At 43.3% G+C, this 12,005-nt stretch overlaps 1 protein-coding gene across 3 annotated transcripts in view; it reads right to left on the bottom strand.

Annotated features, from left to right (window-relative positions):
• The window catches only part of MVP (major vault protein), a 352,386-nt gene that overhangs the window by 14,208 nt on the left and 326,173 nt on the right, over positions 1-12,005 (bottom strand). For all 3 annotated transcript variants that reach the window (XM_069652030.1, XM_069652029.1, XM_069652028.1), the window contains exon 14: positions 6,651-6,767. In XM_069652030.1, coding sequence (XP_069508131.1) covers positions 6,651-6,767 — 117 coding nt within the window. The remainder of the gene's footprint in view (positions 1-6,650; positions 6,768-12,005) is intronic.

Here is a 12,005-nt window from a genome sequence, read left to right as displayed (position 1 = left end):
AGACAGTAAATGAAAAGAACAACCCATAGACAGTTCTAGCATAGAGATCCCAGCCCATCCGTTGAGAAGGAATGATGGAGGAAGAGGACAGCCCAGGAAGGACATCCAGTAGCCAGAAGTCTAAATCGGAGCATAGGTAGGGACACAATTCCCAGAAGCATGGACAGATCTGGTCCTAAAATTGCAGCGACTTTGTGGTAAAAGCCACAAGCAGGTAAGTAAACCTGCAGAAAACGAGCAAAATTGAGGCAGGGTTAGGATTTCTACTACATGTCATGTAACCATGCACTCATGGGTAAACCAGCCCGCAACCACATCCAGGGACAAATAAATAGCCAATCAGGTTGGTCCCAAAAAACCTCCAAACATTCAGGGATACACACACAAGATGTGTAATTGTCAATCTTTTGCTAGGGACTTGTGTAACCCGGTCTAAACCATAATAGAGGCTGGAGGGCTGGGCTGAAAGTAAGCCCAAGTGTGCACAACAGACATCTTAGGCCTTCCTCATTGGTTCCCTAAATCAGGGGTGTAAGGACAGAATTCCATTTTTGGGGTTCTGCAGTTTCATTTTATTGACTCCCTATTAGTTTTGCCACACCCTCTTTATATTTTGGGGTTTCCAATTTATTTTGGTGGTCACACAGACTTCTGCTGAAGTTGCCCTGCCACTACATTCCTTCTAACGTTACTTAAGGCATATGCTATTGGATCACTCTACATTGTTTTAGGGAGAAGGCTAGCAGCAGCAAATATTTAGTTTTGGCTTCACCAGGTATGCAAGCCGATTCTCTGCACTAATAGCCTAATAACCCCTTGGTAGCCATCGAATGTTTTTAAATTCTGCTCTTGGCCATTTTGTTTTACTTCATTTAGAGAAACCAGGTGGCAGCCCTTAAAATGGTCCTTCTGCCCACATGGGCTCTTTGTGAGCCCAAGATGGCAGACTACAAGATGGTTTGCACTGGTAATTTTCTGGCCCTGCACAGGCCACTACACCTCCTGTGGGGTGGCCTTGGGTGTTTGGTGGTTTTTGAGGCCACCTAGATTGGCTGGCCACCAAAACCTTTGTTTTAAAACCCCTAATTGGATTGGTGGGCTGGCAGAAACCATCCACTGTGAGTGAAGGGGCATATATGGGCATCTCTGTTCCTGAGCTTAGTTCTGACGGATTTGAGAAAAGCGGACCAAGCCTGCTTACCTGCTCAAGGATTCTTTTCCCATTTCCCATGTGCATTTTTAGGCCCTCTTCTGGCCATACTGGGTGTATGCAGTGGTCTGGGGGATAGCTTCTGTTTGTGTTCTTGGCTGCTGGGTGTGCCTGCCTGAGTTTTCTTAATCCTGCTACTGGTCCACCCCATCTGCTTGGGCCATACACGCCCATACTGGGGCTGTTTTGTGTGCCGTTTTACCACTGTTACCCACAAGGATGTTCTGCCTTGATTTTGGGAGCTGCCACTGCCTGGGAGGTTGTTGGGACCCCAACCACCAAACAAATCTGCTTATCTGGCTCATCTCTGGTTGCCACCACAGTTGTCCTTCTGCAGGAACCATTTTTGCTGGTGAGCTATCCAGGTGTTTGTCTGCTGTGCCGCTGCGGTCTGCAGGCTCCTCCGTCCTCCATGAGCCATCTCCGACATTGATTCCACTTGTGGACGGTGGGTCCCACTCCTGTGAGGGATGAATATTCTTTTGGACTGTTTGGGTGTTCATTGACTTAGGAAGCAAGACTTGGTGGGGGGGGAGGAGATGGGTAGGGGGGGGCGGATCCTTCATTTCGCCTTCTAAAAAGGAAGCCTTTACTTACCGGGTGGTTCCCCTTCTGGGAACCCACTTTCTTGAAGCAACTACCACTGCGAGTACTCACTTCTGGGCAATGGGTTGGCAGTTTATGCAAGACGATCACCCCAGGGGTCTTAGTGGTTGCAGGTCTCCTTCTACCACCTTTCCCATTTGGATAACATTGGGGTCTAAAACATGCTCTTTCTTGATGCTCCTGGGGTTGCTGTGTCTTGAACCTTACAGTGGAATTCTTGTTCTGGGTCTCCACTGATGTCCCCAGGGATTGATTGATTTCTTCTGGGTAACCTGTGGGAAGAATCCAAGACTTACCTGTTTTCCTGTCACCTATTGGACACTATTTTCGACACTGCAAGGTACTTACCCGGACTGCACCATTTTTCTTGGGGTCCCCCCTAAGGTCCCTGGATTTCACCACCAAGGCCTGGACTTTAAGAGACGTTCCTTGATTTATTATGGATTTCTAAATCTTTCTATTACACCACTGCCTAGGGTATATATTGTGTGTTGCTACGGTTTATCTCCTTTGTTACTAATATGCCCTTCCCAGCCTTGTGACTCTTACTAAAATACATCCCAAACTTTAGTAGCCCTCCTGGCTGTGTTGGGCCTTGTGTTCCCTTACCTCGAAATGCTACAACTGAATTATAGTCGTACATATTATGTGTACTACTTCATTAAGACTATAGTAGGACACCTGTGCTAAGCTCTATGTAGTAGCCTTGGATATTGTACATGATGGTAATTACTGTTGGTAAGATTGTCTAGGGAAACTACCCTTTAACTTACATCTGGAAGTCTATATGCACTGTGTGTCACCAGGTATGAGACGGGTAAGAGTATGTTAGTCCTTAACTGGCCATAATTACACTATGCTCTGCTATGTGTTATATTTAACATGAGTACATATTTTTCCACCTCAGATTTTATGAGGTGACCTTAGAAATAAAGTGTACATGAATTCAGTAGAACAGTGTGGTGTATTCTTTTTTGGTGTCTGATGGGATTAATTGTACTTCACTACCAGTTTACCCCCTCCTAAAATTACTGCAGCTATCATTTGAGAGTCTGGCCTTTTCTGTTGGGTGACTGTTCCACCATTAGGTTACATGGTTAAAGAGCCCTCATCAGAGGGATGTGCAAAAATGTCCCTAACAATAGGTATTCAACATGTGGATCTCCTCATTTTTTGGACAATGGCTCCCATGATCCCTTATCAGTGACTATGCTAGTTAGGTCTGAAGGGGGCTATTGTCCTAAACATCTGGTGAGTCAAGGGTTGCAAACCGTGACAAACAAAATGGTCAAGAGCAGGACTTAACATTTTTTATTTATTTTTTTAAAACACATTAGTGGCCCAATGTCTACCAATAAGGTACTTTGCGCTGCCAATACAGTAAACTGTCTTGCACCACTGTTAAAGCCTAAACTAAATTACACCTGCCCTTTAGACTATCCATAAAACCAACATAGGATGATAAAATAACTGGGGTCAAAATGGGGTGGCTTAAAAAACACCAATTTCCAGGGAACCATATTGGCTACCATTGGACCATTTTCTACAAAAAGCATTGCGTGACAGGGGCGTCTAGCCACACAAATAAGTCCAAGATCCTAAAAACCAAAGTGGGAGTGGCGGGGTGAAGTAAAAATATTAGGGGTTCCTTGAAATGGGACAGTATATCCCCCAACAATTGAATTCTGTCCGATACTTATGCTACTGCAAATCTACTTATATTAATACACAGGCTTGGCCTATGTATTAGAAAATCAGACGGGGGTGGGGGGTCATTAACAAAAGTATTTACACAGAATGATGGTGACATTTTTTGTGAAGGACTGGTCAAGATAGATTAAAATACTAATACAGGTGATTAATGATTGATGATAAAAATCAAGAAGGAATTCACTAGAGTCTGAAACTTCTCTGTATGAAATACACTGTCCATTAAGTAATCAAGCCCAACAATGGATGCGAGTGCGATCAATTGGACACTACCAAGAACGCCCACTGACTCTGGCGCACTGAGCAGATACACCTAACTGTTTGTGGTAGTGGCTGCGGGCGGCTCATAAGTGTTTGGTTGGTACAACCACTAACCCTATGGAGAAATCTAACACAACCGTCAACAAAGCAAAGGCAAACCTCTCGACTGTAATGAACATGGTCAGAGCAACACAGCATAACTCTCAGTTAGGGGCAGTAGGTTGACAGAGGCACAATTAGCCCACACATAGCTAGAAAGTACACTATACTGATATACTGGAAAATATGTTCTTATAAAGTCACCCAAATACAACTATTAATTCACATAAGTATTTTGGGTGTTAATACCGAGAATTAAAAAACCAAGCATGTTATACAAAAACAAGGAATCTCCTTACCCCAATATCGATATGTGGTCCTTTACCAAGGGTAAGAACCCAATATAAGCTAACAGCAGGGTGGGGAGAACCAGGGATCTCATAAAACCTAAAGCACTTGTAAATCCCACGGGGGCCTGCATCATACAGTACAGTGTCCTATAGACACATCCCAACCCTGGTATATGTGGAAGGCCCTAGGCCTAGTGGTCAGCACATAACAAATAGGTAGGGTGTAGGGAAACACAATTTTGCAACATGATAAATGTTATAAATCCCTAATATACGTTAACCCAATTCATACATTTCAGGGGGGAAATGGTTACAGTTACTACAAATAGTCTATGCTACACTTAACGTCCCAGGAATGAAATACATAAGATGCCTTTAAAACTCAATTTAAAATCACAGGTAAGTACCAAAAATTCCAAACTTGGTCCAAAACCCTAAGGGAGAGAGTGAAAGGGCCGTCCGTTTTAGTGGAAGTAAGTAGATTTGATCCAACAAGTGCAGATTCTGCTATTGGCAACCCGACGAAAGGCCACATGACACCCGAAATAGGTTTTCCTGAAGTCGGAAGGTGGGTCCAAGACCCAAAGGAAGAAGCAGCACAACAGGAAGACCCCCAATAGAAGTCTGTGGGAATTTTGATTAAAAAAACGCACCTCCCAGTAATCTCTTACATGGACCAGAGGAACACTGGAGGTTGATGATCTAAAATTATCGCCCACCCCAGTACCCACAAGTAGGCACTCATTTTGACAAAACAACCTGGTGTGTAAACAGCTCTTTCCCACAGGTGCAGTTTGCAGATTCGGCTCTCTAGGACTTGAATTCTGGACCAACGAAGGTACCAGCAAACCAGGAAATAAACAAAGGCTCACCCAGGATCTCCACCTTCAAGCAAGAAGTGAAAAATTCAGCGAGGGAGACTTCAGGAAGAAGTTAAAACCTGAACAATCGGCTCCCAGCAACATGGTATATAAGATAAGTCAGCATCATGGCAGCAAGCTTTCCCAGGACAATGACAATGGCTGGTAGCCCCTTCTGACATCCAAAACTGGAGATCTGGCTGGTAGTTGAAACTTCAACCACCTTCTGGACTGCAGCAAAAATATCCTTCACAGGTCAGCAGACCAGCTTCCTCCTCATTGCAGAAAAGAAAACCAAGAGTGCAACAGGGTTGGGAAAAAGCCTAAATACACTTGCACAAAGGGGCTGGCCAAGGGCCAGAGGCGTAGCCAGGATTGTCTAACAAGTTGCTAGGTTTTTTTTTAATAAACGTTCATCTTATGTAGATCTTTAGAAGACTTGCACTTGGGACACAGGCCTCAAACTCTTATAGGCCTGAACCACACAAGTTTTGTTGGTAGCAATTGCTGAGCAGCCAGGCTTATTTTGGGAGGGAGGAAGGTCTGTAGGCAGTACAAAGAATTTAGAGTATTCACAAGGCCAAAGAAACACTGACGCACAAAAAGTTATATACAAATAATGGGTACGTTTTATGTATGCACCAAGATAAAGATTATTACTCAAGAAGGTACATGCTATAACGTTCAATAGCACATAGAAGAACCAACGCAACAGTCACAGTAAGTAACACACTTTAATATACTTTGAAAATGATAGTATGCAATTCAAAAAGTGAGTAAAATACTTTTGTAATAGCTTTTAGGTAAAATAAATTAAACAAAACCAACATAAAGCAGGTAAATACTTTACAATTATGTCACAGAGGCCCTTCTGTGCACTACTGCGGCTCTAAGTACAGCCTGGGAGTCAAAATTGCACAAAAGTAGGTAGGATAAATCCACTGCCACCAGCCATTCAGATAAGCTGGTCACTTTAACGAAAATGTTGCAGAAGCAGTGAGAAAGGGGATGCAGTGTCGTCCCTCAGCACTCCACATAAGGTGGGATGTGCTGATCACACAGTAGGGGAAAGGATAGGAAGCATACACATATACCCCTATAACAGAAAATAAAAAGAGAAGCCCAACGGGCTCCCAGCAACACTGCACAGAAAGTCAAAAGACAGATGCCATAAAGCTTGGAGGAAAGTATAACTCTAAAAAAAATGTATAAGAAGAAATACAAAAGAACATACTCCTTTTGGCTTTGCTAAACTTTCCTGGGCTTTGCTCGGATTTGCATAACTCTTTACATTGAGCTGTGGCCAAGACTCTGCAGAACAGTTCAATCTTTCTTCTCCTGTCTGGCTTTTGTAGACATGGCTGTTCAATAACACTAAGAGGGATCCAAATATTCAACAGTGGCAGCATATATACAGCATTCCTAACAGAATTTGCCACAACAACCCTAATTAATCTCTTACACCACAAAGGAACAAAGATGACAACACATACACGTAACAAAAGCGAGAGACTATCTAACATAAGTATCATCACTCGCAGCCTCTATTTTACCCATTTTGAAATGCCTCTCTTGCGTGATCACACACCTCTGATAAGCAGTCTCAAAACATACCTCTGCGCCTCCAACTCCAACAGTTCAGTTCTGGCCTTTTCTGCTTCAGCCTGGTCTGTGATCTTCTGGCGTTCTAGACGTCCACGGGCCTCCTGCTCCAGCCTCTCTGCTTCATGCCTGTCAAGGAAGGAAACAGTGAAGACGGTCTGATCTTGGGAAACTAGTTATAGATGTGGCCCAGCACCCAGTCCTTTACTGCCCACCCCTGGAGTTTACTTACTGTCAAGAACATGCACTGTAACCTTAACAGATTCACAACAATATATATGTATATATGGTTGAGAATCTATGCTACGGTTACATCACAAGTTATTAATCAAATGGAAAAATACTATTGAACCATTGATGGATCTTCACCTAATTTAGCAAGCTACTGAACTTGATAAATCTGGTAGCTCATGCTAAATTTGGTAAGAATCCATCAACCTGATCAAAAGTTTTAAGTAGAAAAAAAAGCTTTTTTCCACTTTTCTGGAATGGAGATATCCATAAGGAAATGAAATGTTTAGAATCCGTTTTTCTCAAAATTGACAATTTAGATTTTTGGCACACATGCTTTCCACTCCCAAGTGCAGAAGCCAACTTTGCGATATTGAGTTGTAAAAAAGAAGACAGAATTGATCTATATTTGTATTAATCTTCCCAATCCCGCAAATACTCTTGCGTTCCTCATCACAGTCCCTCTTTATGCCCCCGCATCACCATTCTCATCACAATCCTTCATTGCCTTCCCCTGCATCCCCCCCAAACTCAGGACATTCCCTCATTACCAACATTCCCTCATTACCACTGCATCCCCCATCCTCATCATAGTCCCTCAACACCAATGCATCCCTCATACTAGTCAGTCTCATTACTGCTGCATTTCTCATCTGGCCTTCATTACCACCACAATGTTCCTACTCGGCACAGTCCAAAATAACCCTTAATGCAGCATCCATTCCTGTCACAGTCCCTCATTACCCATAACCTGTGTTTCTTCACTCACTCAGAGTCCCCCATTTCCCCTCACAACCCCATCTTCGTCACCGTCCATTATTACCACTGCATCATTCATTCTTTTCAGTCTCTCACTACCACTCTATCCAGTTATACTCATAATCCTTATCCAGGAATTCCTCCTTAACATCCCTCATTGCACCTTGCATCCTTCTGAAAGTCCCCCATTACCCTGGCATCACTCTTCTTCACAGTAATTCATGACTCTTTCCAGGTATCTTTCATCCTCATGAGAGATCCATCATTATCCCTGCATCTCCCATCATCATCAGAGTGCCTTCATTACCACGGCATACCCCATCCTAAACAAAGTCCCTTATTACCATTGCATCCCACATCGTTGAACTCTGCTCCTTATTGTGAAATGACTTGTTTATTTTACACTGCACACCTCACTGTACAGCAGTGGCATTCAAACATTTTTATGCCGAGCACCACCTTGAGTGAAAACGTTGTTGCTGAGCACCCCCTTGAGAAAAAATATTGTTACTGTGCCCCCACAGATGCCTTTTATATTTTCTATTAAAAGTAGTCACTGTGCTCCCTTTAGGAAGAGACTTGTGTGGTACCCCCTGGACATCCTTCGGTTCCCGAAGAAGACTGCCTTACAGTGAGGTGCATTCGATTTACTTTGGGTCCCTTTAACTTGGCCTTTTGTAATTGTGGTAACTTGCTTGATGGGTTCAAAACTGGTTGTTGTGGTGACTTTTGTCCTACCTTTTTTATATCCTCACATACACTTTTGCATTTTACAGCTGTGAGAAATCTGAGGGTGTCTCATATTTGACCCGCTTAAGACCACATCAGGTAACCAAGAGAAGGGTAAAATTGCCAGATTCTGACTTCAGGAGTGAGGCTGAGAAGGGGTACTACTGGGATGGAGGGTCTGACAAACAGAAGTGGGATGCCCAAAGAGGAGATCTGGAATCCCTCTTTTGCGAATTCCGATCCATCCTACCTCCCCTCTACTGTCATAGGATATCATCATGCATGTCCTACCCTACCCAAAGATATTCCATCGAACACTCACTCGGAGGAAAGCAAGAGAATGTAAAACCCCTTTTTCTAACTATAACCTGGACTTATCCTCCCACCCCTCTAATATCATAAACTACTGTGAGAACCAATCTTTTCCTTCCCTGTTAACCTCATTTACTGAGACTACCAGAGTGAACGAACCAGTACCAATTTCCTATCCGAAGAACACTCCTAGACCAGAGACTTGGTATCCCCCTTCCTTGACAGTGACCTACCCAATCCCCCTCAGCCTTCATAGAATGTATTAAGACACACAAACATTGGGGTGGCCACCAGGGGAAGATTGATCCAGGCTGGCCCCAGAGACCCCAGAATAAGCAAAGAGTGTTGGAAAAGAATTGGGGTGGCCACTAGGTGGGAGATTGATATAATAAGCCATTTATTACGCGCCTGCACACAAGTGTTCCTAGGCGCGACAAGACAAGGAAGGCAGTACAAAACAACAATCTTACTAGGCCTTGTGTCATTCAGATCACAATCCAGGTTGGCTAGAGAGACCCCAGTATTAGAAAAAGAGAACTCTGTTAAGGATAAAGCACCTTGTTGCTAGACCTGTAATGGGTGGACCGTGCAGTCCGACAACTGTGCCATGAGCAGGGGAGCCCAACTGAAAGCAAGGACCTACATGACCTTAAGGGCTTCTGGGTTCACGTAAAGGAGACCTGGAGAAGCCTAAAGAATTTAACAGGAATAGGTACAGTGAACATTTTGCCAAGTGAACTTTGTGTCAAGTGAACTTTTCTTTGCCAAGTGAAACCTGAGAGACTTGTCGAACTGTATAATCCTGAGTGCCTTAAACTTGGGGAAGGGAGCTGCAGAAAGGCTTAATTATCACATTAACTTTATTTTGAACACTATTCTGTTGACCAAATCCCATTCACCCGATTATTCTGTAGCAGTGAGCATAGGTTTTGACTCAGAACATATTTTGTTTTGGACTGACAGACTTAGACTTCCCTTAGTTTTCTATATGTTAGGGAACATTCCCATCTTACGAATTAGGGCAAGTAAGGCGTTGCACCATCCTGACCATTGAGCATAAAAGTTTTCAAACTGTGTTTCACTTGTCTGTGTCGCCTCTTGATACCATGCCTGTCTCACATATGGTGTCAGGAGTGTGATGCAGCTCAACGAAAACAGGTTGGGGGACCCAAAAATATGGAAAGATAAGTGTTAGAGCCTCAGGTCCCTCAGTCGCCACCACAAGGTCTATTGGGTTTGACATTTGCAGTAGTAGGGAAAAAGTGATCCTTCCTGGAGAAAGAAGATTAATCTCCACAGATTTAGTGTTGATTCCACCTTCAGACACTTACATTAGAATAGCACCCAAGTTAGGACTGGCCTGGGAATTTGGGATCGACATTTTGGCAAGAGTTATAGATCCAAACTGCCAAGGCCATGTAAAAATACTAGTAATAAGTCATGGAAAGAATCCATATAGAATTTGGAGGCCATAAAATTGCTCAAGGGGTGCTATTTAGAATAAAGGTTTTCAAACTGTGTTTCACTTGTCTGTATCATCCCTTGATACCATGCCTGTCTCACATAGCATAATACCATATACCCGTAAATACCATTTACTCTAAAATGGCCAGGCCATGAGAATTCTCGGGGAAAAGCAGTGGTATGCATTTGTGGCCAGATGTGGGGGCTGAGACTGTCTAGTCACAATCCACATCCTGGCTAACGTGTCTGTTTCTGGGCAGATAAGATGGCCGGAGGCTGTCTGTGATTGGACAACCCCTACAAATGTGAATGGGACAGATCCTTACCATTGGTGGACTTGAAGAATCCAGCTTGAATACTGGATAAAAGGAAGACTCCAGCAGCCATTCTTCATATCGTCGTTGGAGCCAAGACCCCTTTGAGGATGAGCATCTCCTGGAAGACTCAGAACTTGTTGTTGCAGCCATCCAGCATGCTTTTCAACAATACCAGTGAAGCACAGCTTATTTGCTGATTGTCAGGGTTCCACACTATTTTCATCACACTGTCAGGGTTCCAAACCATTCTTACCATAACGTCAGGAGTTCATGTAACAGCTGGCGTTTCAGGCATTTGTTTTGGAGGTGTAGAAGGGGAGGTCTGTCTAAATTTTAGGTTGGTTCTGGGGGTGAGTCTGATTTTGGGTTGCCGAATTGGGCTGAAGAATTTGTTTTCCTTAATGTTTCTTTCTAAGGAAGCCTTTGTTTCCCCAGGTCAAGATGGACCCAGGTCAAGATGGAGGCTCAGCACTAGAGCAGTGATTGGCTCAGGCTATTATGATGCAACTTGGAACTCTTTGTGGGGTTCTAAACTGCCTTTCATTTTAGTTTTAACCAGAGCAGGTCATAGCCTTTGTACCTCCAGTAAATAAAGTATAAATATCCTCCTTGGAAGTTTGTAACTTAAATTTTGACAAGTCATTTTAGTGCTCCCATTAGAGTAACTAGAAGACAAGGTGCAGGCAGCTGAACTGCGAGCTTTTCTCAGGAAGAATATCAGGCTGAAGCTGTTGAAGACGAGACCAAGCTAGGTGCAATTTTCAAATTATTTTCTGAGATTTTCCTGTTGGTAAAGTCTGAAGAAGGAAAAGTGATAAATGTGTGTCATTGAAAACTGACAGGGAAAAGATTAAACGAGTGCAGCATAACACAGGTAACAGTTCATAGAACGTTAAGGTTCACTTAAGCACAGCGTAAGAAGACTGCAAGCAGGAATGTCAATTGACGGAAAAGTGCGCGCATAAGGAAAATGTGCGCATATAATAATTACTAACAGAGGCTACAGCCTATCCACGCCGTGTAGACTAACAAACATAACAATCTTAATGCTTAGCAGTTATTCCTCGAAACGGTGAATTGTGTGGCTCGGGTTGGAAGCGCGAGAGGTTTTGCGACGGACTTGCACTAGAGGAAGGGACCCGGCAACATTGTGTGCGTGCCTCCTTTTTAATTCGGTACAGTTTGCCTGACAGCCAACTGAACGGTCGGATTTGATGCGTTCAGTCGGCACAAGCTATGAACATTTTGTCCCCATGTTTCCGGCCACACAGCTGCCAGCAAGAGGAGTTCAGAAAGAAAAGTTCAAGTAAGCGGACTATTCGAGTTGCACGAGTTTGTGTAATGTTATTTTTTGGACATTTCTGAAAAGAAACTTTATTTGAAAATGAACTGAGAAAATATTTAAAGGACACTGAAGTCTTTTGATTTAATTATAAGTAGTTCCATCAAGACAGGAGAATCAGAAGCAGCAGGAGTTTTCAGCAAGTAAATTACCTGGCAGCATTCATTATCTACAAGAATAAAGGAAGAATCAGCATTTTTACTGCCTGACATA

This window comes from Ambystoma mexicanum, chromosome 3p (assembly GCF_040938575.1).
Source record: "Ambystoma mexicanum isolate Mex_15411 chromosome 3p, UKY_AmexF1_1, whole genome shotgun sequence".
Lineage (NCBI taxonomy): Eukaryota > Metazoa > Chordata > Amphibia > Caudata > Ambystomatidae > Ambystoma > Ambystoma mexicanum.
This window is presented reverse-complemented; position numbering and strand designations above follow the sequence as displayed.